Source organism: Pseudonaja textilis, chromosome 4 (assembly GCF_049901715.1).
Source record: "Pseudonaja textilis isolate UNSWEBS1 chromosome 4, rPseTex1.2, whole genome shotgun sequence".
Classification (NCBI taxonomy): domain Eukaryota; kingdom Metazoa; phylum Chordata; class Lepidosauria; order Squamata; family Elapidae; genus Pseudonaja; species Pseudonaja textilis.
This window is the reverse complement of record NC_141993.1, coordinates 93531616-93559232: the sequence shown is the minus strand read 5'-3', so window position 1 is coordinate 93559232 and position 27617 is coordinate 93531616. Positions and strand designations below refer to the sequence as shown.

At 63.5% G+C, this 27617-nt stretch overlaps 3 protein-coding genes across 3 annotated transcripts in view; all 3 read left to right on the top strand.

The window, feature by feature from the left end:
- Window positions 1-10951, top strand: part of ATP13A3 (ATPase 13A3) — a 38120-nt gene extending 27169 nt beyond the window's left edge. The window contains exons 20-32 of the mRNA XM_087933775.1: window positions 34-158; window positions 808-986; window positions 1949-2071; window positions 2535-2614; window positions 3045-3087; window positions 3173-3282; window positions 3744-3840; window positions 4623-4695; window positions 5055-5232; window positions 6851-7032; window positions 7212-7300; window positions 7398-7478; window positions 8540-10951. Of these exons, the coding sequence (XP_087789901.1) occupies window positions 34-158; window positions 808-986; window positions 1949-2071; window positions 2535-2614; window positions 3045-3087; window positions 3173-3282; window positions 3744-3840; window positions 4623-4695; window positions 5055-5232; window positions 6851-7032; window positions 7212-7300; window positions 7398-7478; window positions 8540-8737 (1558 nt within the window). The 3' untranslated portion in view covers window positions 8738-10951. The remainder of the gene's footprint in view (window positions 1-33; window positions 159-807; window positions 987-1948; window positions 2072-2534; window positions 2615-3044; window positions 3088-3172; window positions 3283-3743; window positions 3841-4622; window positions 4696-5054; window positions 5233-6850; window positions 7033-7211; window positions 7301-7397; window positions 7479-8539) is intronic.
- Window positions 10952-14751: 3800 nt separating this feature from the next.
- Window positions 14752-20586, top strand: LOC113450935 (uncharacterized). The gene is given in 3 exon segments (XM_026722263.2): window positions 14752-14911; window positions 18840-20435; window positions 20438-20586. Coding segments are annotated over 2 exon segments (1740 nt in total). The 5' UTR covers window positions 14752-14911; window positions 18840-18844.
- An 11-nt stretch (window positions 20587-20597) lies between these two features.
- CPN2 (carboxypeptidase N subunit 2) lies at window positions 20598-27349 on the top strand. Its single transcript, XM_087933754.1, is given in 3 exon segments — window positions 20598-21398; window positions 25231-25613; window positions 25616-27349. Coding segments are annotated over 3 exon segments (1737 nt in total). The 5' UTR covers window positions 20598-21120; the 3' UTR covers window positions 26692-27349.
- Window positions 27350-27617: the final 268 nt, after the last annotated feature.

Sequence of the window (27617 nt, the reverse complement as noted above, 5' to 3'; positions counted from 1 at the left end):
CTGGTTTCCATGGTGCCGCCTCTCCCGCCCTAGAGACGCCATCGAGAGCAGCCTGGATTTCCTGGGGCTCATCATCATGCAGAATAAGCTCAAGCCGGAAACGCCGGCCGTGCTGGAGGACTTGCACAAGGCCAACGTCCGCACCGTCATGGTCACAGGTGCGCCAGGGGCCGCCTGCCTCGCCCTTCTCCCGCGCGTGGAGCTGTTCCCCCGGCCCGGCTTTGCCCCCGAGGGAGGGCCCAGGCAGCGCCGGGGGAGCCGCCTGCTTTGGCTCGGGAGACCCAGGCCCAGCCTGCCCCCACCCCACCCCCGCGCGCTTGTGGCTGAGCTGATCCGGCCTCTCGGGCTGGGATGCGGAGAGAGCCGGAGGCCCCCGCGGCCCCCTTGCCAGGTTCAGGGGCTCCTCCCTGCAAGGAGGACTTGCTTCCGAGGGCCTGGGTCTCCCGCCAGGGCCTGGGTCTCCCGCCGAGGGCCTGGGTCTCCCGCCAGGGCCAAGCCTAGCCTTGCTTCCCACTCTCGCTTCCCACCTTTGCCCTCTCACAATCAGCCCTTCAGCCCAAGGTGGGGGGGTTGGGGGCATTGGAGGCCTTCCGGGCGTTTGCTTGCCTCCTTCGAAGGGCCTCCAGGTCCCTCCCGTCACTTCGGAAAGGCCAGGTTGCTCCAAGGGACCGGGGGAGTTGGGGGTGAGAGAACGTGTGCATGCGTGTTTATGCACGTGCGTGTGCGTGTGTGTGTGGGAAGTGCTGCTGGAGTGAGAAGACTGCCGGGGAGCGGCTGAGCCCCGGCCAAGCCCTGCGTCCTTCACAGGCGATAACTTGCTGACCGCCATCTCCGTGGCCCGGGACTGTGGCATGATTCTACCTCAGGACAAGGTCATCGTGGCTGAAGCGCTGCCTCCCAAGGATGGGCACCCAGCCCGGATCAAGTGGCACCACGCCGATGCCCTCGAGAGGGCTCCCGAGGCCACACCCACCATCAACTCAGAGGTAAGCGGGGAGGCCCTTCCTGCCTCCCCAGGTTAAGTGCCCCCCACGCGCCCTCCAAGGGAGAGCCAGCAGGTGGGGAAAGCGCCCCCCCCTCAACTGGGGAGAAAACTGGCCCTGGGGGAAGGAAGCCTCCCTGAAGAAGGAAACCGTGGGACCTGAGTGACTGCGGGGGGTCTCCAGAGGCCCCGGGCGGATTCCTACATTTGGCCCCCACGAGCCTCTTATTCCCCCGGGGCCCCTGGAACCTCCTCCCTCTCTCCCGGGAGGGCCAGGCGGCTGATGGGTCCGCTTGGGGGACCCAGCCTGTGCGATTCCCCCCTGTGGATGGGGGGGGGAGGGGCTGGGGGGCTGCCCTAAGGTGGATGCCTGCCTGGGCCGGGAAGGTTTTCGTACTTCTTCCTTTTTTCTTTTGGTTTAAAGCTGGTTACTCCTTGGATGCCTCTTAATGAGGATTGGCTCAGCCCTCTTTACTTCCTTCTGGATTTAAATAATATTTTAATCTGTGCAGTTTTTAATGTTCTGATATTTTAACTTTTTACTTGTTTTATAAGTTGTAAGCTGCCCAGAATCACTGGATTCTGCGATTGGCGACATACAAACTTAATGAATAAAATAAAGAATTGGTCTCCCTTAGATAGGAAGCCCAATCCGTGCTCAATGTGCAGGGGATTCGTTTGGGGCCAGGTGTTTAATCTGCGCCAATGTTGAGCCAGCCTCCCCCCCGCCTGCCGTCTTTGCCATCAGGTCCCGGTGGGCGTGGCAGTTTTGTTGACCTTCTACCTCAAACCTCTGCCCAGAGGCGCTGCTGCTTTTAGCAGCTGGGCTCAGCCGTGTTTACGGGAAGTGTAGAGGTCCTGCCCGAAGAATCCCGGGTGGCTCAATTGAAGCGGTGTGTGTGCGCGTGTGTGTGTGTGTGTGTGTGTGTGCGTGTGTGTGTGTGTGTGGCTTCTCTTCTGTTGCAGGATATTCCCATTAAACTCGCCCAGCAGAACTGCAAAGATTCCCACAAAACCAGGTTCCACTTTGCGATGAACGGGAAGTCCTTTGCTGTCATCCAGGAGCACTTCCAGGACCTGGTGCCCAAGGTCTGTGGGGGTCTCGCTCTGCCCCTGGGGCGGCGCCCCGCCCCACGAGAGCCTCGGTGGGGAGGGGCCGCCTTGCCCCCCACGCCTGCATCCTCCTCCACCCAGCAGAGCGTTTCCCCTCCGGCCTTTCCCCACCCTGAAAGAGCCAGAGCTAAGCCCGCACTTCCTTGGGCCTCCCGGAGGATTTCCCACAGGGGCCTGGGGGGGGGGGGGGGGTCTAGAAAGGCGTCCCCTGCCGCCCCCTGAGAACCACCGCAGGATGAAGGGGCGCAAAACGTTTCCCCACACTTGGAGGTTCATTGCCTGGAGGGAAAGAACAAGGATGCGTTGAACTCCCCCACCCCCCCACCCCGTTTCCAAACGCGCGCACACACGCACACACACACACACACACACACACACACACACACACACACAGAGGTGCTGAGAGAACCAACTCTCCCCCCACCCACTTGCCTTCCAGCTTGTGCTGCACGGCACAGTCTTTGCCCGCATGGCCCCGGACCAAAAGACGCAGCTGGTGGAGGCCCTGCAGAATGTGGAGTAAGTACAGGATGGCAGCCCCCTCCTCCCCCAAGGACAGGCAGGACCTCTGGCCTGGGGGAGGGGGCTGGCGGGGGCGGCTGCTGCTGGGGGTCTCGGGGGGGAGTAAGGAGCAGGGAGGGGTTCCTGCTGCCGGCCTTTGAGCTTTGCTGCCCTGCCAGCTGCTCCCTGATCCCGGCGTGCAGCCCCTTGCAAGCACTTCCGGTCAAAGGGATTGGGTGGGGGTGGGGCCTGGGGCTGCCCCCAGCCTGCTTTGGCCCCCGGCTGCTGTGGGGGAGGGCAGGCCCTGGCTTCCCTCTGCCCTCCGGCCCCTCCGGGCTCACCTTTCCCGGGGGACGGGGACGGTTTGTGGGGACCTTTGCTGGATGATTCTCCCGGGAATCCCTGAAGCCCCCCCGGCCGCTCACCCCCTCCCTGCTGTCTCTTGCAGCTACCACGTGGGGATGTGCGGGGATGGGGCCAACGACTGCGGCGTGAGTATCCCCCCTCCTCCCCCTCCCTCCAGCGGCTCAGCTGGGGCCAAAGAGCCCCCCCTCGACGCCTCCTCTCCCCGGACAGGCTCTGAAGAGGGCCCATGGCGGCATTTCGCTCTCTGAGCTGGAGGCCTCCGTTGCCTCTCCCTTCACCTCCAGGGTGGCCAGCATCGCCTGCGTGCCCAACCTGATCAGGTAGGGGGGCCGGGCGCTGCCTAGCCGGAGGGCCCTCCTCCCTGGGGCCGGGTGCGGGGCGGCTGGCTGTTCAGGGGCAGGGGGGGCCGTGCTGAGGTCTGCCGGGAGGAGAGAAAGGGCGGCCTCTGGCTGAGCCCCTCTGGGCACAGTGCCCGGGGGGGGTCAGGCCGGAGCAGCTGGTCTCCTTCCCCGGGAGGGTTGGGGGTCCCCCGTTCCAGGGGGCCACGGAAGCACCCAGGCTGCCTCCCGCTTCGGCCTCCGCCTTGCCAGAGCCGGGACCATTCCACAGACGGGTCTGGCCGTTCGGAGTGGGACATGAGGCCTCCCTTGGGGCCCAGGTGCCTGCGGGCAAACAGCGGGGGGTTCTCCCCAGCCACACAAGTCCTCCCCCCCCCGAGGAAAAGTGGAGACGGGGGGGGGGGGCTTGTGTTGTCTCCATGGCTGCCGCTTTGCCCCCGCAGGGAAGGCCGGGCTGCCCTAATGACGTCCTTCTGCGTCTTCAAATTCATGGCTCTCTACAGCATCATCCAGTACTTGAGCGTGACTCTGCTGTACTCCGTGAGTCCCTCCTGGGGGAGGCCTTCCTGGCAGGGGGGGCTTCAGGGGCGGGGATGTGGGGGCAGTCCAGGGGCCCCGAGTCTGCAGCCAGGCAGGTTGAGGGAGAGCCAGAGAGGAACTTCGGGCCTGGGCTGCAGCAAATAGGAACCCAGAGAGCGAAGCCGCTTTGCAGGGAGCAGAAAGCTGGGCGGATCCTGTTCCGTGAAGATGGGAATCGGGGGGCTTCAGGAGGAGGAGGAGGAGGAGGAAGGGGGCAGGACACCCCCCCAGTCCTTCTTGGAGAGAGTAGCGGGAAGGGAGGCAGAGGTGGGGAAGGGAAGGGCCTGGACTACCAGCAAAGATAGCGGGGGGGAGGACAGAGATCGCTACGAGCCTCCGAGGGGGTTAGGAGTCCCTCCGTAGCCGAGGGACTCAAGGGAAGCCTCCCTCCCGGGAGTCAGTCGGTCCCCTGGCAGCCCTGCGGGGCAGTCCCTGCAGGGACCGAGGCACAGCCCTCCTCACAGGGGGCCCCTGCCAGCCAAAGCCTCGCCTAGGGGTGGATGAAAGCACCCCCCCCCCCCTCCCCCACCTCAGAAGCGGAAGGCAGGAACCTTCCCCTCCCCTCCCCTTCCCGGCCTGGGGAAGCGTCCGCCCCTGCCAGGCCCTCGGAGGGGGGGCCCCTCTCCCTCCCTGCTCCTGGACCCTCCGCTGGGGAGAAGGGAGCTCCTGGGGCTCAGCCTTGCGGGGGGGAAGGAGCTGCCCCAACTTCCACCCCCTGAGGAGGGGCCAAATCTCTTCTGCAGGTCCAGAGCAACTTGGGAGACTTCCAGTTCCTCTTCATCGACCTGGCCATCATTTTGGTGCTGGTCTTCACCAGTGAGTAGGACAGGCTGGGGCCGCTGGGTTGGGGCTTTGTGCTGGGGGAGCCAGCGGTCTCTGCCCCTGCCCCCAGGAGGAGCATCTGGGGCTCTGGATCCCCTCCCTGGCTGCAGAGAGATGGGGGGGCTCTGGGTCCTCCCCTCCTGGCCTGTGGCTTCCTTGAGGGGCCCGGCCAAAGGCTTTTGCAGGGGGGTGGGCAGGTGGAGGGCCCCACCTCACTCTTGGCAACCTCCACTAGTTTGCCATTGCAAAGGAGCTCAGCCAGTCTCTTCAGTCCCAAGACTTTGGCTGCCCTTCTGGTGGCCTGTGGGCAGCCCCCCCCCCCGCCCCGCTGACTGCCCCTCCTCTCCCTGCAGTGAGCCTGAACCCGGCATGGAAAGAGCTCGGGGCCCAGCGGCCGCCCTCTGGCCTCATCTCGGGGCCCCTCCTCTGCTCCGTCCTCTCCCAGATCCTCATCTGCCTTGGCTTCCAGGTCCTGGGCTTCCTCTGGGTCAAGCAGCAGCCCTGGTACGAGCCCTGGAGCCCCTCCTCAGAGTAAGTGGCCGGCGCGCTTGGGGTCACCCTGCAGCCCTGGGGACCCGGCCCCTCTCCAGCCGGCTGGCCCGCCGCCGCTTCCGTAGCTGTTCAGAAGCCGTTTCAGGGGCTGCGACTTTGGGAGGGAGAGCTGCCTGCTGGGATTCAGGCCCCCCGCATTCTGAGCCTTCCCCCACCAGGGGGCAGCAGGACATCATTGAAAGTTGAGCATTTTCCTGTCCCCTGGTGGCCCTCGGGACTTCTGCCTGCATGACTAAACTGTGGAACTTTCTAGGTTGGCCGGGGGGGGGGGGGCTTGTTCCTCCCCTCCTTTTCTCAGCATTTTCCTGCTTTGAGCATGGGAGAGGCTCCTTCCCTCCTGCCTCCAACCCCAGAAGGGGGAAGAGAGGCGCCTGGTTGGGCCCCGGAGAAACCAGGGGGGGCTGGGCTACGGCAGGCCTCCCCCCGACCCAGCAGGAGCCTGGGTGCCTAGCGCTGAGGCGCTGCTCTTTGGCCAGCCGGAAACCCCGTCCTCCTCCAGAGACGCGGAGAAGGGCCGCTCCGAAGGGAGGGCCACGGAGCCTATGGGCGCTCAGCGCTCCTTCCACGCGCCTCAAAGGCTCTGGCTGGTGGGGCGGTGGCTTTGCCCCCCAGGAGCTGCAAAGGTGCTCAGAGGTGGTCGGCAGGTGAGACCTCACGGCTGCAGCAGGAGCAGGAGCCCTCCTGACGGCTGCTGGTCTCGGCAGGGTTCAAGAGCAGCCAAAACCCTCCCCCCAGGTGGGCCCCCCAAATGGGCTGCTCCCCCTCCCTCCCTTCCCCTGGCAGAGGAAGGCCCGGCCTGTGGCGGGAGGGGAGCCGGGGCAGCCTTGGCAGCTTGCTTGTTCGTTCAAAGGCAGAGCATTTTGATCCATCGGAGGCTGGGGAGGGTCGGGCCGGTTGGGGGCCTAAGGGGGCTCTCCGTCCCCCGGTTGTCCTTTTGGAACGAGGGTCCCTGGGGTCTTGGCAAAAAGGAGGAGTCGAATAGCGCTTTTTAGCCGATTTTATCACACGGCAGAACCTGCCCAGAACTGCCCCTCCTCGTTCACCGGAAGCCGTGCAGTGGCCAGGTGGATGCAGCCCCACTTAAAGCGCGCGGGGGTGGGTGGGTGGGGGGAATTCCCTGCCTGGGAGGGGTGGAAGGCTTGATGCGGCTTCTCGCTCAGGGAGGCCTCAGCCGAGGAAAGGGAGCGCAGAGCCTCCCGACGGGGGATCAATCCTGGCCTCTGGGGGGAGGCCGGGGGAGCCACCCCGCTCCCCTTCCCCCCGTACGGGCGCCTCCCACTGGGGCCTCCGTGGGGCTGGGAGGGTGAGGTGGCAGGCGGGGCGGGAGAGGGGAACCGGCCGGCTGCTTCAGAAGGGCCTTGGGGGGGGGCAGAGGGGGAGGGCTGGGTCTGTTCCCCCCCCCCAATGAAGACCAGGCTTCCCTGCTTAGCCTGCAGAAAGCCCATCTAAGGGCCCTTCAGGGTCTGTGGGACGGCTGAGCCCAGGCCCCCGGCCTCCCTGGGCCTGCCTGCCTGCCTGCCTGAGGAGCTGGAGGCCTGCGGAGGGAGCGGGTGGGGTGGGGGATCAGAGCCCACCCTCCCTCTCCCTTTCCCTCCAGCGCCTGCAACCTCTCCGCCGCGGCCAATGCTTCCCAGCCGGGCAACGTCTCCTATCACGACGAGCACAACATCCGGAACTACGAGAACACCACGCTCTTCTTCGTCTCCACCTTCCAGTACCTCATCGTGGCCGTGGTCTTCTCCAAGGGCCGGCCCTTCCGCCAGCCCTGCTACAGGAACTGTACGTGGGCCCCCGGGAGGGCCGCTTGGCGGTGGGGGCCTCGCCCCAGGGAAGCGCTGGCTTGCAAAAGGCACCGGGGGTGGGTGGGTGGGAGCAGTCAGGGGGTCTTCTGTCCTCCCTCCCTCCCTCCCTCTGTGCCGGGGAGGCAGCTGACCCCCCCTCCCCCGTTCCCCCCCCAGACCTCTTCGTGGTCTCCGTGGTGGCCCTGTACGCCGTGGCCCTGGCTCTCCTGCTGCACCCGGTGGTGGCCATTGAATCCTTCTTGGAGGTAGGAGGGGGCTCTGGGGGAGGGCTGGCGGGGAACTGGGGAGGGGCTTGCTGCCCTGCCCCGGCGTGGCCCTGAGGGGGCTCTGGTTGCTCCACAGCTGGTCTGCGTGCCTCCCGCCTGGCGGGTCTCGGTGCTCCTCCTGGTCCTGGCCAACGCCGCAGTGTCCCTGCTGGTGGAGGTGAGTCAGGGGAGCCGCTTCCGCGGAGGGGAGGGGGGCGCCTGGCGGCCCTGCTGGACCCGAAAGGGGGGGGGGGTCCTGCTTAGCCCCCTTCTCTGAGATGGGGGGGGCTTCTTCACGCCTCGCTTTCGGTGGGATTTAGTTGAGCCCCGGGGACTCTTCGGGACGGGGGGGGGCTCAGGTGCTCCAGAGACACACACACACACACACACACACACACACACACACACAGAGTGTTGAGAGTGCAAGGGACTCTCCGCCTGGGCCCCAGGTGTGCTGGGCAGGAACGGTTGCCATCTGCATGCGCCTGTCTGACAGCTCCCCCCCTCCCCCCCCTCTGTCCTCCTCTGCACTGACTTAACGCCCCGACTTTGCTCCGGCCCCGGAGCCCCTCCTGATTGCGCCTTCTCGCCTCTCCTGCTTCTTGGATCCAATCACAGAACTTTCTCCTTGACACGGTCCTTGGGAAGCTCCTCTTCAGCCGAGACAAGCCAGGGGAGGACCGCCTAGCTTCCTCTTCCTCCTCCTCCTCCTCCTCCTCCTCTTCCTCCTCCCACCACCACCCGTCTCAGGTTGGAACTCTGCACATTCCCCCTCTTCAAGCATGGAGCAGCCCCTCCGAAGGCCGGGGTGGGGGGAGGGGGAGGCTCAGCTGGCGGTGGAGAAGAGCTTGGGCTGCCTGGGGGCGCTTGGCAGGGGCCCCATTGCCATGGGGAGAGCTCGGGGGGGTCTTGGCTTTGCTGCAGTCCCATCCCCTCACCCAGAAGCTCGGGGGGGGGCAGAGAAAGTGGCTGGCAAAGGGGGGGTGGCGAGGGGGTTGGGCTCTCGGTCTCCTCCCCCAGCTTAGGGGGCCTGGAGGCAGCGGCCCCCCTCAGCTCCCGTGCGGGCAGGGGACGGTGCTCGGTCGGCCTGCAGCTACGTTGGGGCCCCCTGGGGAAAGAGGGGGGGAGTGGGGGGGGAGGTTAGGAGGCACAGGTCCGACTGCTCGGGAAGGGCTCCCCCCCTTCTCCCCTTGTCTGAGGGGCCACGGGCAGCCTCCCACCCTCTCTCTCTCTCCCTAGGAGGGGCTGGACCGATGCTGTGGGTGCGCCCTGCCGGGGCTGCTGCGCCTGAAGAAGAGGCCGCCCAAGGCCCGCTACGTGCACCTGGCCCAGGAGCTGCTGGTGGACCCGGAGTGGCCACCCAAGGGCCGCACCACCACGGAGGCCCCCGGCCCCTCCTGCCGGAACGGCTCCTGCCAAGGGATCAGCATGACGTAGCGGAGGGGGCCCCCCTGGCACACGCTGGGGCTGCCCACGGCCTGAGCTCTCTGCTGCTGATGGGACGGACAGACAGGCTCCCCTCCCCCCCGCGCCCCCCCCCCGGTCGATGCCAGTCTTCCTCCCACCTGCCTCCCTCCTGAGCTGAGCACCTGGAAGGGACGGGCCTGCCTGGCAACCCTGGACACCGTCAAAGGACCCCTCCCCATTCTCGTCTTCCTCCTGCCAGAGCTCTCTGCAGGCGCAGTCAGGCTGCCTTCCGCCCTCGGAACCAGCTCTGGGCTCCTCCACTCCGGGAGCCCCTGGCCGGCTGCAGCAGGTTGCCTTAACAGGCGGGGGCGCTTGGCACCATCCCTGCTCAGCGCAGCCGTGGCGGCTCCGTCAGTGGAGCCGAAGCCTTTCACTGTGACCGCATCGCTCGGGGCCAGCTGCCCCTGGAGGCCAGGCCTGCCCGAGAGGAAGAGCGGATCAGGGGGACGGAAGGGGCAGCCACTCCCGCTGGACGGCCTTTTGAAGGCCACCCACGACCTCCCCCGACTGCAGGTCCTGCGCAGAGGGTGGCTGTGCTGAGACTGCAACTAACTCCTCCACAACGGTGCTAATAGTTGGGGCGCAGCCACGGCCGGGAAAGGCTGCTGGAGAAGCGGCTGCAGTCGGGCCTTGCCCCCCCCCCTCCCCGCCGCGTGCCAAGGAAGGCGGCCCACGCAGCGCCTGCTTCCCCCCCTTCTGCCCGTCCCTGAGGGACCAGTCTGCCGCGAGGCTCCTTCGACCCTGGAGCTGTGCTTGCCCAGCACCTCTCGCTTCAGGGAAGCGGTGGCTGCCGCCGGAGGACGGGGGACCCTCTTGGGGTTTTCCGAAAAAGGGGCCGCCACGACTGCCAGCTGCGCCTTCCCGCTCTCCTCCCCCCTCCCCAGCCAGGCAAAGAAAAGGGGGCTGGTCAGCAGGCCTTGGGGGACCCCCGGGGAAGCGCCCGCCCAGAGCCTGCGCGGGGTCTTCGGGCTAAAAGCAATATTGTGTTGAAGCCGGTCTCCCCTCCGGAAGGGAAGTGGTGCATCTTGGATCTGTTCCAAGGACGCTTAAGATTGCGAAGTTGGGTGATTTTAAATCATTATTTTCTTATACTTCCTTGGAGGCTTGTGAATTCAGGTGAACCCTTTGCTAACTTGGATTCAGAGTGGTTCGTAAATTATTTGAGTCAGACTTACCCCTAAAGCTGTAAGTTAGGATTGTATATATGGCCAATTAAATATTTTATTATTTATGCATATCTCTAAAGGACTTGCTTGCTCAAGGAAAGAGCAACTCTTAAATTATACTTTCTAAAATATCCAGATTTTAAAATAATATATATACACACAGACACACACACCTCCATCCCTCAGGGTTATTTTTTTATTAACGCATTGATTTCTTCCCAAATAACTAATGATGAGGCCGCTGGGTGTCGCAGGTGGGCAGGACACCCCCCACCCCTCGGGAGCTGCCTGTAGCCTCAGTGCTCCTGGCAGCTGACACGGCAGCCCCCCACCCCACCCACCCACCCACCGGGCGGCCCCCACCGGGCGCCCCCCCCCGACTCCAGAGTGAATGGGGAGGGGGCAGGAATCCTCTCCAATATCGGGGTCTTTGTGTTCTGCTGGAAAGATGGCCGCCTCAAAGAGGCCAGGACCCCCACCCAATTCCCTCTGGCAGCGTTTCCAATTGGCCATTTGAGAAACGGGGCCTCCCTCGTTTTTATTTATTTTCCCAGTGGAGAAGTGGTTTTCCTTCGCTGGGTGATTTTATCTACTGTAGTATAATATGGCTGCATATCAGTAGTTACGAGGTGAAGAATAATTCTAAATGCTGCAAATGATCTTATTCTCAAAAGCTTTCTTTGATTGTCACAGACTTAAAAGGGCTTCATGTCTTTAGCTTGCAAAGATTAAATTCTAAAATCAAATGTTTGTATATATGATGGAAAAGTTGATTTAAAGGCTCAGCTACGATCATTTTAGGGCATGGATATGTCCAATTTTTTTTAAAAAAACTATAAATATGCAAACATTTGGATAAATTATGTATTCTCTGCCACCAGCACCTCAGGTCAGGATTGGCAAGATCTCATCTTAAAATGTTTGAAAAATACTTTTATTTAACAAGTGGCTCCACATAAAAAATTATTTTGCTGGTTTTTATAATGGTACCCAGTTGTAATAAAGACATTTTATGTAATTGTAGTAAACGGCCTTGTAAAATCCCACTACTCTTGGAGCAAATCTGGTGAGCGTGCCCTCCCCACGGTCCTGGGCTGCCCTGGCCAGCCCCGCTGCCTTCCCGCTCCGGCCACTGCTCTCTGTGGGCCAGGGCATCCCGCAGAGGCCACAGCCCCGGAAAGGGGGGATGCTGCATTGGGGGACCGGATCATGACACGAAGGCCCCCCTGAGCAGTGGGGTTGCCTCACAGGGTGGAAAATCCAGCCAGGGGAGGAGGAGGAGGAGGAGGAGATGCAAAGATCCAGCTAAAAAAATGGCTGGGTGAGGTTTCCACACACCGGGAAAGCCCTGCCCCCCACTTCCCCCCCCCCTCCGGGTATCTGCAGAGGCCCAGGGTGGAGGAGCCTCCAACATGGAGCGCTGGGCACTGCCTGCAAACTGGCACCTTGCCAGGACCACGTAGACCCTGAGGCTGGGCAAGCAGAGGGCAGGGGGGGGGCGCTTTAGGGCTTCCCTTTGCAAAGGAGATGGTGGCAGTCAGGAGGCCAGGCGGTCCCTGCTCAGCCCCCTCCCCAGAGATGGCAGCCACAGTTGCCGGCAAAAGTTTGGACATCTGCTGTCCAGGAGTCACTGGGAGGTGGCCTTGAGCCACACCCCACCCCCCGCTTTGGAAAAGCCACTGGGGGGGACATGAGCCCCAGCCGAATGGACCAGGAGCTACTCTGGAGCCAGGGCAGAAGGCCGGCTGTGACGAAAGTCCCCCCATGCAGGAAGGCCAACGTTTCCTCTGGGTCAGACTTCCAGGCCTATTCCCAGTCACCCAATTGTTTGGTGCAAAATCTGACGTGACCCAGTCGTGATTCGGGCAGATCTTCCCAAACCTGCGCGGCTGGAAGAGCAGAGGCCGTGAGCGCTTTGGTTGGTAAGTGAATGTGCGTTGACGTGCAGATCTTTCCATTTGGCTGGGAAGTCAAGAAATCCGCAGCAAATGTTGGAGAGATTAGATGAGGCAACGAGAAGAATGGACAGGAACCCAAAGTTAATCTAGGATTATATAATTGCAGTATATAAAGTGATCTAGGATAGGCTTCAAAGTTACGTTGAGCAGCAAAGAGGAACAACTGCAAGTCTATGGCTGGATGGCAGGACTCCGGTGTTTGGGGCGGGTTACGTGTCACGGGGCTGGATGGCCGGGGCCTCGGGGTCATTTCTTCATTTCCTGCCTCCCGATTTGTGAGGTTACTACTTTCAGGCAGGCAGGCAGGCAGCACGGCTGTGTTCATTTCCACTTGGAGATGCTCAGCGGGATGGGGGCGCCTGACTTGAGCAGTCCCAGCTGCCCCCTTCCCTGCTACTCCCAGCTGGCACCACCGGCTGAAAGGGCAAAAACCCGGCACAACCCATGCCGAGTCAGGAGGGCCCTTGGGCAGCCGCTTCGAAGAAGAGTCCAGCTTGGTGATGTGGACAGGCACCTCCCTGGTGGTGTCAACGGCAGAGGGGCCTTGGAATCTGGGTGGAGGAAGTGGTGACGTGGAGCTTCCAGAAGGATCCCTGCCTGGAAAGGCTCCATGCGGCTAACCGGGGTGGGTGGGGGGGGGGGGGTGGGGTGGGAGATGCTCCAGACCGCAGCAGCAGCAGCAGCAGCGCCTGCCCGGGGAAGGATCCAGTCAAGGAGGACCAAACAGCAGCAGCCCAACCACAGCAGCTTCCCTGCCAGGGAACACATGGCCCAGGATGCTGCTTCTCTGCCTCCCCCGGGGGGGGATGCCGGGCACCATCTGTCCTGCTCCAGGGGAGCCTGCAGGACCCCCAAAGGGAGCTGCTCCAACCCCTCTTCCCTGACAGAGAGGCCCCCTCTCAGAGCGAGCAAAACCCTCACTGGAGATCCAGCCCCGAGAGCCGTTGGGCAGTGTGGCACAGGATCCAGCCCTCCCCAGAGAAGGTTTTCCGGAGGAGAGGCAGGGGCTCCTGCTCACCCACAGGGCGGCCTTCCTCCTCCGTGGCCCTGCCTGGCTTCTGGGCTCCTGCTGCTGGGCCTGGGCCTGGGCACAGGGAGGCTGCTGCAAACCCTGCCCCAGCAGGACCAGGGCACCAGGCGCTGGCCAGACTGGCACTGTCAGATGCAGGTCAACAGTTACCCAGCACAGCCTTCAAATAACACGGTTGGTTTTGCCGGGGTGCCATCGCGCCAGCCCAGCCGATTTGGCCAATTAACTTTTCCAAGCAGGAAAATATTGCTTCTAGACATCCAAAGTGCCATTTGGGGCCTGTGGGAATCTGCTTTCCTTGGAGGAAGGAGGGGAGGGGCCCTTTTTCCTTTGCCCCCCCCTTCCCCCCCCGAAAAAGAGGATTGTTGGGGTCTCTGCTATGGCTGGGGGTCACACGAAACTCCCCTTTCCTTCTCGGCCTCTCTAATCCTCAGCCTCTGTGTCTTTTGCTTTGTTCTCATTTAAAGGAATTTTGAACTCAGCTGAGGTCTTTGGGACATCCTGTTGTTGAAGTTGTATGTCATGTTAATGCTGCTTTCATCTCTGGTTTTATGGTGTTGATTTTGACTGGCTGTGTGTGGATTTGGCCGGTTACCGCAGGCTCCGTTGAGAGCTATTGGCTGCCGGTGACGAATCAGGCTTGGAAGCCACTACTGGGAACTGTGGGGGGCTGTCAGATTTTGAGCTAGCCTCCCCCAACTCTCCCGCTGCAGACTCTGACACGGAACTGCTGATCCCAGGAGTTTGGTCAGGAAGCTGCCTGTGGACTCTCTGGATGAAACGCTGACTCTGCAAGCGATCTGCAGCCCGTCGTCCTCAGGAGGAAGCCGGGAAGGGCCCGAGGAAGGCGCCCAGGAAGACGTGTGTCTCCTGCTGCCGCCTCTTTGCTGGCTCCCCTTTCAGGGGTCACCTTTTCCCCTACAGGACTAGCCCCCCCCCAGCTCCCCCCCTCCCACGTGAGGCCTGGAGCATCCCAAGGGATGCTGCCTTACGGGGGAAGAGAGAAGCTCCACTTGGGGGACACTTCGACACCCCTCCTCTTCCTGTGGGGTGCCTTCTGGAGCAGAGCACCCAGACAGAGGGGGGGGCAGCTAGAGGGGGGCATGGTTGTCTTGTTGGGCTATCTGAAGAGCACAAGGCCTCGGCTGGCTTACCTGGGCAGCCCCCACTGCACCTGAGGCCTCTGGATCCGGGGGAGAGGAAGCCGTCCTCAGGGCAGCTGCCGTCACAAGGCCTGCTTTCCTGGGCAGTTCAGATCCCACCCCTGCATTGCCTTCCTGTCATGCTATCCTTGGTTGGTATTAACTTTGGATAACGGTGCATCTCCTCAGCGTGTGTGAACCAAGCCCCTGCAGGATGCAAACCCAGGAAATGGCCGGTTCCATTCTCCAGGGGATGCCCAGGCCTTCCTTGTCCTCTGGTGGGAATGCTGGTTAAAACTGCCCGGAAGGAGGGCCAGGGGAGTCTTCCAGGGGGAGATTCTCCACGGCAGGAGCTGCAGCCGATGGAAGAGGAACAAAAGGCGGACAGGTTCACACTGAGGCCAGAGAGTTCCTACCTTGCCTAGATTCAGACTAGATGACCTCTTAAGGACCCTATGACTTTAGGAGGAACTAAGTTGGCAGTCAGGCAGACTCTCCCCACCTGGGTTGCCTGCATTCCCTCCGACTGATGGACAGAGGCACAAGTGAGTCATCTTTGAGGCCTTCCTCCCTTCCTCCCTTCCTTCCTATCGGTTGTGTGAATTCAAGTCCCAGGTCGGCATTTTAAGAGACCCAGGAGGAGGGGGGAGGAGGAGGGAGGGAGGCTGGCTCTCGGGCGGGTCTCTTTCCCCGCTCCGCCCGCTCCCTGCTCGGTTGCAGCAACCTGTGACGCTTGAGGGGAATCGCTGGTGCTTTAAATACAGGGAGGAGGAAGGCGGAGGGTTGCAGCGGAGCCAAAGCGGGGCAGCCCTCGATACGGAGCCGCCTTTCCTCGGTCTTTTCCCCGGGTAAGTGCCTCCGGTGCCTCTGCAACAACGGCGGCCTCTTCCCAGAGCTGGCTGCGGGCCGGGCCGGTGGGTGGGGGAATTCTTCCTTTCGTCTTTCCTTTCCCTTTGAAGACCCGAACCGTTAGACTGCAAACCAGTCGCCAAACGGAGAAAGCGGTTCAAACAATAAGATCAAAGGTGATCGGAGCCCCCCTCTCCGAGTTGATGGGCTCGGGGGTGCGCGTGGGAGGGAGAGCGATGCTAAATTCCTTCTGCGAACGAGACCAACCCCCCAAACCGCTCCTGAAGTGCCGAGGAGGGCGGGACTCGGAGACAAGCCCGTCCCGCACCGCGAACTGCTTCCATATGGCCGAGGCGAGGCTGCGGCGTGGCCAGATTCCTTCCTCGGAGAACCGGCGGGGGGCTGATGTGGCCCAGCTGCCGCCGCAGGCAATGTTCTGGCTGGGAGGAGGCGCGCACGTCCGGCGCCTGCGGGTCGGGGAGGAAGGGGCAGCCCGGGATTCCTCCCAGAGAGATGCTCTCGAGAGCGCGGCGGGGGGGTGGGGGTGGGCGGCCTGGAAACGCCCCTCCCTCGGAGCTCTCCGGGAGAGGAGGGGGATGCTGGAGATACCCTGGCCGAGAACACCGGCAGCCGCCGGGGCCTCCCGCCTCCGCCGAATTCCCCTTCCCGGGGAGTGGTTCCCAGATGGGGGCTCTCTCCCCGCGACCCGATTCCGCTCGCGCACACAAACACGCAGCTGGGGTGGGTGGGACACCCTGCCTCTTCACAGAGCGCGCTGGCTGAGTTGGCACAGCGCGCTCCCTGATCCCGGGCAGACTTCGCAACTGGGTTCGCGCAACAGGCAAACTTGGTGACTCTTCACTTGGATTCGGGGCCTGCTGTGTGAAACGTGGTTTGGGCCGATTCGGGTTCAAGAGGTTTCTGTGCCCAGAGTGCGGCCGAATTCAGGACCCAGATCAAGAGGTTCCTGCGAATGCCGCCGAAGGACAGCGACCCTGGAGCATCGCGGGCGAAGGCGAGGGAGGGCTGCGAGGGCCCAGGAGGGCTACCCCGCCTCTCCCGCCCTCTCGGGCCGGCCGGACATCGCGAGCCGAGCGTCTGCACCAACCGCCGCCCCGAGGACTGCTGCTCTTGCGGCTTGGCTCTGCACTCAGCAGCTCGCATGACCTCACCCGTCGCGAATGTGCTCCCGGCGGCGCTGCTGCCCCGATGCCTCCCCCGTCCGCTTGCCCCCTCCCCGGACTAGCGGCAGTCCAAGCTCGGCCTGCTGGGGTGTAATTCGTGGTGGCCGCAAAGGCTTTGCTCAGCGTTTCCAGCGGGAGGCGATTGTAGGAGGGAGGGGACAGCCTGACGGGGAAGGCGGGCGGGCGCGGCCAGTGCCAGGGGAAGGCCTCTGAGGGGGGGGCTTCGGTCTCCGTCGCCCCCTCTCTTGTTCTGCGCTCCGGGAGGAGGCAGCCAGCGACCCTCTGGAGCCCCCGCCAGAGACCGCAACGGCCTCTCCGCCCCATTCTTCTGCCAGAGCCACGCATCGCGTGACAAGGACCGACCCTGTCCTAGCAGGGAAGTTTCGGCCAAGCAGCCTGGAGTGACTTAAGGCGGCCACAGAGCTTGGCCGTCTCCCAGAGAGGAAAGGCGACCCCCTCCCTTGCCCAAAGCTCAGGGGCCCCTCCTCTCAGCAGAGAGCAGGATTGGTCTAGCTAGATGATCTCGCGCGCTTCCCTGCTTCTCCTGATGAGTTTTGCATGAATTGGCCGAGCCAGGCCTGCTGGCCAGAAAGGCCTGGTCTGAATTTCCCCCAGCGAGGAGGAGCGACCCGCAGGAATTGAGCCCCCTCTGCCCCCCCCTTCCTCTGCTGTGGGCAGCCCGGACTGGGAAGAAATGCTGTGGTTTGGCCAGGCCTCAGAGATCGCGGCTGCCCCCCTCCCAGCCGCTTTGCCCCTGCGCCCAAAGCCCGAGACCAAAGGGGCTCTGCGTACGTTGGGGACCAACCACAGGTAGCCCATGGCTTACAACCGTTTGTTTAGTGACGGAAGCCCTGAAAACGAGGACTTATTACCATTTTTCACACTTACAACTGTTGCAGCAACCCCACAATTTGGGCGCTTGGCATCTGGCATGTTCGTCTGTGCCAGGGTCGTCCTGTGATCGCCACTTGCAGCCTTTCCCAGCTATCCTCTGACGAGCACAGGAACCAAGGCTTGCTTGATGACCGAGTGACTTAAGAACTGCACTGATTCGCTTAACAACCGGGGCAAGAAAGATGGGAAAATGGGCGAAACTCAACAACTGTTTTGCTAGGCAACCCGAGATTTTGGGCTCGATTGTAGTCATAGGACTACCTGCATTCTAAACGGAGAAAGAAAGGTGTCTCAGAGATCATCTAGCTCCCGCCCACCCACCCCCGCTTGGAGGGGAGGAAACTTCAACGACATCCCTGATGGACACCCATCCAGCTTCTCTTCTCTGCTGCCGCCCCCCCGCTCCCCCCCCCCGCCCCGCACGTGACTTTTTTCCTAGCATGGTATATTGGACTTAACGGTTGTCTTTGCTGGTTGTCTTTCCTCTTGCTGATTTCTCCTTGTGGTTCCAGGTTGTCTGGTTCCGTCTGAACGTTGAATCCGTCCTCTAACTGTCCCCTCCTTTTGGCGTTGGGTGCAAATCCGGCAACCCCCATTTTGCTGTAAAGCGGAAGGTCTCCCTTGTTCGGTCGTCTCTGACTCCAGGGGGCGCTGCTCACCTCCGTTTCTTGCCCGAGGAAGCCCCCGTTGTCCCGGAAGGCGCTTTCCGCGATCTTGTCGTACCTATTTATTCGCATCTGCATGCGAGGCGGGCGGGCTGGAACTGGGCAAGAACGGGACCCCTCACCCCGTCACTCAGTCCTCGGGTCTCGAATCCGAGAGGGCAACTTTCCAGCTCGGCTCTGCTGATGGGCAGTTCCCGGGCTTTGGGTTTTGCAACCGCTGCCCACATGAGCATATTCGGGCCCCGCCTTCTCATTCTACTCCAGGGTCTTCCATGGTGAGCAGCAGAGGGGTGGGGGATATACAGGCAGGAGGGGCCCTTGGAGGCCGAGAGCTCGGAAACTGGGCTAGGATGGGGGGGGGCAGGGGCGCAGCAGAGCCACACAGGCAACCTTCCCCCTGCACTTTTGCTACCCTGTAGCAGCCATAGAATGGCATGAATAGAATAGACTTTAGAGGATAATTAGGACTGCAGACCCCTCACATCCCGGACATAAACTGGTTCAACCCCTTCCCTCAAAACGACACTATAGAGTCCTGCACACCAGAACAACTAGACACAAGGGGAGTTTTTTCCTGAAAGCCATCACTCTGCTAAACAAATAATTCCCTCAACACTGTTCAACTATTTACAAAGTGTACACTACTATTACTGTTAATCTTCTCACCACTCCATATCACCCCTCCCCTCCCACTTGTGATTGTAGGACTGTAACTTTGTCACTTGTATCCTTACGGTTTATATTGACTGTTTCCTAGTATGAATTGATTGCTTATTGTACCCTATGACTAGCATTAAGTGTTGTACCTTATGATTCTTGACTCGACGAATGTATCTTTTCTTTTATGTACACTGAGAGCATTTGCAGCAAAGACAATTTTTTTATGTGTCCAATCACACTTGACCAATAAAGAATTATATTCTATATTCTGTATTCTGTATTCTGTTCTAGCAGCTGGGGGGGGGGGCAGCCCGGAAATGGGGGCTGCAAGTGCGATGCCCTGACCCGCTTGGCAAGTTTGCTCAAATTCCCGCGGTTCGATGGCCAAGACGCCCCGGCCAGATGCCCCACCACCCCGGGAAGGCTCCAGGCTGCCAGGAGGGCGTGAGAGGGAGGGGAGAGGGTATTCGCTCCGTGCCGGACAGCTCAGAGTCGCGCTCACGCCGCTTTCTCTTTCTCCGCAGGCACCATGGCGCTCCGCAGAGTCCTGCTCCTGAGCTTCCTGCCGTCTGTCCTGGCTGGCGGCGGCTGCCCCCGCGAGTGCGCCTGCTCCAGGACGGCCCAGGTGGAGTGCTCGGGCGCCGGGATCACGGTGATGCCCGCGCCGTTGCCCGGCAACGCCATGAGCCTACAGGTGGTCAACACGCGCCTGGCCGTTCTGGGTCCCCTGGCCTTCGGGAACGCCTCGCAGCTGCTCGCCCTGCGGATGGAGAAGAACCTGCTGGAGCGCCTCGCTCCCCGCGCCTTCCGGCCCCTGGCGGCCCTGCGCTACCTGAGCCTGGCCAGCAACCGGCTGCAGGAGCTGCCGCCTGACGTCTTCCGGCCACTGGTCCGGCTGGAGGCGCTGCTGCTGTCGGGGAACCAGCTGCGCCGCATCCAGCCGGCTCACTTCGCCGGGTTGAGCGCGCTCAAGGAGCTCCAGCTGCACGGGAACCGTCTGCAGGCCGTGCCTCCCGGCGCCTTCGACCAGCTGCCCAACCTGGCCCGCCTCAACCTGGCCCGCAACCAGCTGGTGCGCCTGCCGCCCCGCCTCTTCACGCCGCTGGCGCGCCTGCAGGTGCTGCGCCTCTATGAGAACCAGCTGAGCGAGCTAGCGCCCCGCGCCTTCGGCGGCCTGGGCGAGCTGCAGGAACTGGCCCTCTACCAGAACCGTCTCCGCCAGCTCCCCGCAGGCCTCTTCGCCGGCCCGCGCAGACTGCAGAAGCTGCTGCTGTCCGGCAACCTCCTGGAGGCGCTGCCCGAGGGGCTCCTGCTGGGGCTGCCCGAGCTCTCGCGGCTCTCGCTCTTCGGAAACAACCTGCGCGAGCTGCGCCCGGGCACCTTCGGCCCGATGCCGCAACTGCGAGAGCTCCGGCTGGCTGACAACCAGCTGGCCTCGCTGCCCGGCCGCGCCCTGGCCAACCTTACCGCGCTGCAGGTCCTGATTCTAAGCAAGAACCGCCTCGGCTCGCTCGCGCCCACGGCCTTCGCCGGCCTCCGGGGCCTCGAGGAGCTCGCCCTGCACTCCAACCGGCTGGCCACGCTGGACGGGGAGCTCTTGCGCGGCCTGGCCTCGTTGCGGAACCTCTCCTTGCACAGCAACCGGCTGGCCGCCTTGCCTGCCCGCCTCTTCCAGGGCACCCCCGGCCTGTGCGCCCTTCAGCTGCAGAACAACTCGCTGGAGGAGCTTCCGGCAGGCCTCTTCGACGGGCTGCCCGAGCTGCGCGACCTCCAACTGCAGGACAACCCCTGGCGTTGCGACCCCGCCCTGCGGTCGCTCCAGCGCTGGTTGCGGGAGAACAGGGCCAGCCTGGGCGGAGAGAGCCGCCACCCCCGCTGCGCCGCGCCGCCTTGGCAGCTGGGCCGGTCCCTGCTGGAGCCGGAGGCCAGCACTTTCGGTCCCGGGACCTCCGCACTGCCCGAGAGCTGGGCAACTTTCAGGAGCCGCACGGAGGCCCCTTCCGAGAGCGAGCCGACGCCGGAGACGCTGTCACCCGGACGCTGGCAGCCGCCACTAGATAGCGAGCCGGGCAGCGCAGAGATCGCGGAGGAGGTCCCGGAAGAGCTCCCTGAAGCGGGGCGAGGGGAGGCGGGATTTGGGGCCTGACCCGCACCCAGACGGGGGCCGTCGTCACCTGTCTCGTGGTGGGCTCCGCCTTGATCCTGGGGATGGTGCTGGCGGTGGGCGTCTACGGCTCCAGGCGGAAGCGCCCCGTCCGGGCCAAAGCCTAGGTCCGCCATGGGGCTGGCCCGGTTCGCGCCCTTTCCTCCAGCACTCACGCCTTCAGCCGCTCCACCCCGCCGGCCCCGGCACGGGCTCAGCAGCGGACTTGCGCGCCACAGGCTACTAGCCGACTTTTGCCCCGCGAATCTGCGCCCAGATGGACGCTGGCACTCCTTCGCCCGGCGCTTCTTTGAGGCAGGTTGCGCGCCTTCGACCCAGGGACGCCCAGGGCCGGGTTCGCAGCAGGACGGCTAGCAAAGCCTAGCGCTGCCCGGTCCCCACCCGGGAAGTCGGGGGCAGCTCCAGGAACCTTGGAAGAGAGGCCAACCCGGGCCCGCACTTTCTTCACGCAGGCAGGCCGCAAGTCTGGGCTGTTCGAAGGGGCAGGCCCCCCCTGCAAGCCTTCCCGTCTCCAAAAAGGTGCTTGACTCCCGAAACGTTGATCCCAAGGCCGGCCGGGAAGCGGCTTGGGATACCCCGGGGGTGGCGCGCGCTGGCCTGGCCATTAAGCCCGAGGTCCCCCGCTGCCTTCCCAGGCGAGGATGGCGCTGCAGGCGCATCTGGCATCCCCCGGAGGAGGACCAAGGCGTCTGTTTCGCGACCGGAGAAGACTGGTTCCCCAGGAGCGGAGGACGGAAAGGATCCCGGGCGCTGCTACGGCGAACAGGACTGGGGCCGGGCGCTCGGATGCGTTGTGCCTTTCTGGGGAGCAGTGCAGAATCGGGCAGAGTGGCCAGCTTCCGCCAGTGAGCCCTGAGAGGCAGAGACAGGCCCGACGCGCCTTCTCCGGCGGCCCAGCCTGGCAGCTCCGTCGGCGAAGGTAGCGCCTCGCGGAAACTTGGTTGCGGAAGGGGGGAGGAGGGGGGGGGCAGCAGAAAAGCCTCGTAGACGCGGCTGTGGACGAGCCCGGGCCTATTAAAGCTGCTCTTCTCGCTTCATCTCTCACACACGGACCCTCCTCGGCCTGGCCCCGCGCGTTAAAAACAGCCCCTTTCCCCAGCCCAGGTGGGTGTCTGAGGGGGACAGAGGGGCGCAGAAGTCGTCCAAGGAAACGAGAGAGGAGGAAGTTGGACTGCGGGGGGGAGGTGAACGGGATTTCAGATAGCAAGCACCCCCATTTCTCCTCTCTCCTGGGGGGAGAGAGAGTGAGTCTGCGTGTCTGTGTGTCTCTGTGTGTGTGTGTGTTCCTGTGTTGCCAGAGGCAGAAGAGGGGCTCTTTCCTCTGTAAAGCAGAAGCAACAGAGGGAGCGAGATCTGTGTCGGAAACCCCAAAATTTACGGACTGGGATGAGCACCAGAACAGCTTACAGACCCCAGGAGATAAAGGGGAGTGTTGCTTTAGGTGCCCCCCTGCAGCACGCCCCTCCTCATTTTGCCATCTTTCCAGCAAGAAAACACGAAGGAAGCAACCACACCCACCAAAAGACCCCCCCATTCTCCTTTCCGGCCCCGAGTTGTGTTTGCCAAGGTAAGAGAAGAGGCACTTCCGACTTCTGAAGCAGAAAGACTCCCCCAACCCCCCTCCAAAGGCTACTAGGATGCCTGGCCACCTCCAGGCCCCTGTGGGCCAGGGGAAGGCAGCCAGGGGTTGCAACCCAGGTGTGTGTGTGTGTGTGTGTGCGTAGAGGATGTCCCAGGTGGGGTGAAAGTGGCCAAAGAGCACTCTTCCTCCTCCTCCCTTTCATAAGAAGGAGGGATCCTTGGTTGCTGTTAATAGAATTGGACAGGCACAATGGCATTCACACACCACTTTTAACCTGACTCCACTTCCTTAAAAAAAATCATGAAAACAAATGCATGATGTGCAAAGCTACAGGACGAATCCTCTGCGCCAGGCTCACCTATCAGGGCCGCTGCTTGTTCTTGCCCCAACCCTATGGATCCGTATGAACACAGTCAGCGAGCCCCCCCAAGAACCAGGCCAGGCAGGAGACCGGAAGTGAGTAGCCCTGGGCTCAGGGCCCCAGCCCCACTCCGTGGCTCCCAAGCACTCTGGGGAAGCTCCTGCTGGGGCTTTGTGGGCTCCTGATGAATCGGGGGCCTTCTCTCCAGTGAGGCTGCCCAAAGGCCATGCAGCTGCCCCCAAGATGCTCAGCTGTGATTGGAGGCCAGCGCCTCTCCCCCTCCCTCCCCCAAGGGGAGGGTCTCTGCTGCTGCAGCTGTTGGCTGAGAGGCCAGTGCCCGCCCTGGTCCCCTCCCAAGGTGGCCAGCCTTTGCCCTGATCTCTGGAAGCAAAGTCCTGCAGCCGCCTCTGCCCAGCAGGTCACTGACTCAGCCACCCTGTTGACCGAGGCTTCTGGTGGAGGCCAGGGAGCCGGGCGGGGGGGCTTCCTTGGGCTCCTGGTCGCACGGAAGGTAAGTGCGCATCGGGGTAGCAGGGCCTGGGCTGTGCATGGGGGGGGCATTCTCCTCCAACACGCCATGCTGGGCTGGGGAGTGAGGATACTGCTGACCCCCCCCCCGCTGAGAAGCGCCAGTCTGGTTTCCAGAATTCTGAGACAAGGAAATGCAGGAAAGTGCCTGGGAAGCTCCCAAAGACCCCCCACCCACCCCAAGCTGGTCTCCTTTGGGCCCTTCAGCCGCACCCCTTGTGCCTTGTGGTCTCGCTTGGGGGGGGGAGCGGGATGGACTGCTGCTCCTTGTCCGCCGTTCAGTGCAACTTCCAGTCACCCGCCCCCCCAAGTCCTAAGGCCCTGTACGGGATGCAGCCCCAAATCCCCCCTGGGCCAGGGATGCCTGGGAAGGGCGGGTGGGAGGGGGTCATCCTTGGCTTCCTCCCTGCTGAGTGGAGCCGGAGGGATTTCCCCGAGGGGCTCTGGCCTGAGGCCCAACCAAAGGAGAAAGGATGCCATTATAAGGGAGGTATCCTGAACATGCGGAAGTCAGCAAGACGGAAGATTTGTGGTCAAGGGCTTATTGAATGAATCCCTTTCATTAAGTGCTTCAATAAACAAACATCCTGGGGTTGGAGGGGACTTTAAAGGCCATCTAGACCACTGCCAGCTCTGTGCAGGATCCAACGGTGCATCTATGACCGGCGCTCTCCATCCCCTGAAGTCCCTCTCCTGAGGCTGCCTGTCCCACGGACACCTGGCTGGAAGAGTCGGCATGAGCTCCTTCCTGGGGCCTTTGAGCCGCTACTTCTGACTCTCCAGCCATGGGGATTCCCTGCAGGGTCGCATCTCCCCCCACCCTCACACCTTGGATGGGCTGAGCACTCCTAGAGCCACGCAGGGCTTGGTCTGTGGTTCTCTCCTCGTCTTGGTAGACTTCCTCCAAGCTGGCACCAGTGGGCTGGTGCCCTTTGCCCAGACTGTGGGGCCCTGAGCTGCACCTGTATTCCAAGCAGCACCTGGGCAGGGCAGAGGGGCACAAGGGCTCCTCCAGGCAGGCTGTTTTGCAAACCCTCCCAGGGTTTGTCCAGCAGCTCTTTCAGTTCGGGAGGCCTGGAGGGGGGGGGGAATGGAGTGAGGACAACTTGCCGAGCTGGCAGTAGCTGATTGGCCGCAGCCAGGGGTCCTATTTCAGCCTTTGGGACCCCCAGACCAGCCCCATTGCTTGGCCCCTTGCCTCTGGAAGATGGGAGAGAAGGGACCCCCCACCGGGACCCCCTTGGGGGCCTGCACCCCCTGCCAGCATTCTCCCTGGGCCCAGCCCCATCGCTCTCGCCTGCTGGGCCTCAGGGCAGCTTCCCTCCAGCTGATTGGCTGGATTCCCACTGCAGGGAACCTTGTCTGGAGGTCCCTTCAGCCTGGGGGGCGGGGGTGGGGGGAGCAAAATGGACAGGCAGCCCCTTGCCTGCCTCACCTTTCAGAAGCAACATATTGGGAGCTCACCGGCGGGTCCCACTGGCTGAGGCTGATGCAGCAGAGGTGGCCCTGCAAGTATCTCCTGCCCTCCCGGACGCTTTGCCTAGGAGGAGGAGGGGGAGGAGGTTTTATCCCGTCATTTTGCATAGAGTTGACAGGGGAGACCAAGCCCGGCCCCGGGAGGTGGGCTGGGCTGGGAGAGAGGGACTGGGCCCAAGTCTCCTGGTTCCTAGGCACGATCACACCACGCCAAACAGGCTCAGGTGGCTGCCTTTAAGGGCCACTTGGGAAGGCCACGGGCTGGGCGTCACCTATCGGTGGTGGGTGGGAGCAGGCGGCCCTCCTGGCGCCCGGAGCCTTCCAGGCGCAGCTTACGGTGCTGAGACTCGCAGCCCCTGCTCGGCTGGCCAACATTGGCCCGACCTGTGGGGCTGGGCTGAGGCGCAGAGGGGCTGCTTTCCTGGAACAGAGCCGGTCCCTGCAATGCCCACCTGCCCGCTTTTAGCCGAGTCGCCCCCTTGGCGACTTTTCTGGAAGCTGCTGTACCAGATGCGGCATTTCCAGGACAGTCTTTGGAAGCGTTTGTATGCTTCCCGGTTTCACTCAGGCTGTGGGTGTCTGGGTGACTTTTGCATCACCGCAAAGCCCCCGAGAGTCCCGTGGGGAGCGACAGACGGAGTCCATCTGCTGCCACGAGCCGAGGCGCCCCCAGTCCCGGATCTCCCCTGCCCCAGGTCGCCTTACTCCCCTCCCTGGGCAGCTCAGGAGGGGCTTCTCAGCCAAGGCTGGGCGAGGGCAGAGTCCCACCCGTCTGACGGCGGCGCTTCTGCTTTTCCTCCGCAGGCAGAAACGATGCCCGGCCGGCCCGGCCTCCTGCTGCTGCTGGCCTTCTCGGTGCTGGCCCCGCCATGGCGCCGCCTCCGCCCGCCTGTCCTCGTGCCGCCGCTTCGGCGCGCGCCACCGTCTTCTGCTCGGGCCGAAACGTCTCGGGCGTCCCGGAGGAGCTGCCCCCGAGGCCACCCGGCTGCTCTTCGTGGGCGCCTCGCTGAGCTCCCTTCCCTGCCGCGCCTTCGCCCCGCGCAACAACGGCAGCAGCGGCGGCGGCGGCCTGCGCCAGCTCGCCTTCCTGGACTGCCCGCTCCGGACGCTCCCGGGCTGCGCCTTGGCGGGGCTGCCGCGGCTGCGGGAGCTGGACGTGGCCCTCGCCCAGCTGGCCGGCCTCCCCGCGGGGCCCTGCTGGGCTTGGGCCGCCTGAGCAAGCTGGCCGTCCGCCACAGCCGGCTGGAAGCGCTGGAAGAGGGGCTCTTCGACGGCACCCCGGCGCTCCAAGCGCTGCAGCTGCAGGGCAACCGGCTGACGACGCTGCCCCCGCGCCTCTTCCAGCCGCTGCCCGGCCTCCAGGCGCTCTCGCTGGCCCAGAACCGGCTGGCCGAGCTGCCGGCCGAGACCTTCCAGCCGCTCCTGCGCCTGCGCGAGCTCCGGCTGAGCGACAACCTGCTGAGGCGCCTCCCGCCGCGGCTCTTCCGCCCTCTGGCGGCGCTGCGGGAGCTCTTCCTGGACGGGAACCGGCTGGCCGAGCTGCCCCGGGGCCTCTTCGCCGGGCTGGGCCGGCTGCGGCGGCTGCACCTGCAGCACAACGCCCTGGGGCGCCTGGAGCCCCCCGGCCTCTTGGCGGGGCTGCCCAGCCTGGCTTTCCTGCTGCTGCAGGACAACCAGCTGGCCCGGCTGCCCGCGGGGCTCTTCCGGGGGACGCCCCGCCTGGTGGAGCTCTCCCTGGCCCGCAACCGGCTCCGGGACCTGCCCGCGGGGCTCTTCGGCAACCTCTCGGAGCTGTCCGTCCTCAGCCTCGCCCACAACCGGCTGGGCCGCGTGGCTGCCGGCACCTTCCGGGGCTTGGCCGGGCTGGGCCGGCTGCAGCTGCGCCACAACGCCCTGGCCGTCCTCCCCAGGGCGGCCTTCGCCAACCTCAGCAGCCTGGAGGCCTTGGACCTGGCCCACAACCGGCTGGAGAGTCTGCCCGAGGGGCTCTTCGACGCCAACGAGGCCCTGGTCAGCCTGGCTCTGGAGGGCAACCCCTGGCGCTGCGACTGCCACCTGGCCCCCCTGGCCGCCTGGCTGAGCTCTCTGGACCACCCGCTTGGCGCCCGGGTCCTCTGCCGGGCCCCCGCCCCCTTGGAGGGCAGGACTCTCCTGGCTGCCAGGGAGGAGCAGCTCCTCTGCCCCTGCCAACCTGGCAGTGCCCGCTGCCGAGTGGATGCTCCGCCCCCCACGGAAGAGACAGGCGCCCTGGACCGGGATGCCTAAGAGGCGGCCGGCACCCTGCAGTCCCCCACCCACCCACCCCCGGGGCAGAGGGGGCCAGGAGGGGGACGGGTTGGGGGACAAACCCTGGCCTGGTGGTCATCTACTGGACAGCCGGATACGATCTGACAGCGCCCCCTCTGGGCTTGAGAAAGGAGGGGGGGCGGCGGCAGAGCGGCAGGCGCGGATCAGGCATCACCGATCTCAAGTGCTGCAAGATCCAGGCCTGGGAGCCCCCAGGAAGCGCCGATCCTGGACCAGCTCCTGCAACAGAGGCAGCCTCGCCCCGCCAGGCCCCGGTCCTCGGGCTCCTTCCAAGGGCGGATCGCTGGCTTCGGTGCTGCGTCTGCCATCGGTGGAGGCTGTTGGAGAAGAGCCTGGGGGAGGGTCCTGCGCCCCTTTCGGCACCCCCCCCCCCCAAGGTTGCCTTATTCCTTTTGGGACAGCTCTGAAGACCCCCCCCCATTTATAGTTCTTTTTGCTTTCTGCAGATTTCACACATATTTATATGTTGCTAGGAGGGTTGAGGACTTTGATGTTGGTGTGCTTGTTGCGTACCTGTTGCAGGGGCTGAGTGAAACCCCGTCCAGCGTTTAATCCAACCCGAGTGCATGTGACGCGTTTTGCATAAACCAATAAAGCATTAGAGTTATTACCTGTCTTCCCCTCCAAAACTCTCTTCCTCCCCCCCCCCAAAAGGCGCTGGGTACAGACAGACCTGCCCTTGGTCTCCCTTACACTGACCATTAGGTCCCTTGGGCCTTTCCCATAATCTGGCCCTGGTCACTGAGCCCCCCCCCAAGAGCGACTCTCTCTAGTTTGGGCCCACGGAGTAGCTGAGGGCCCCCGACTAGGGAACCCCTTAAGGAAGAGGGAGTCCCTGTTCCTGCCTGCCTCTCCCTCAAGAGTTGCAGGGAAAAGGTGCTTTT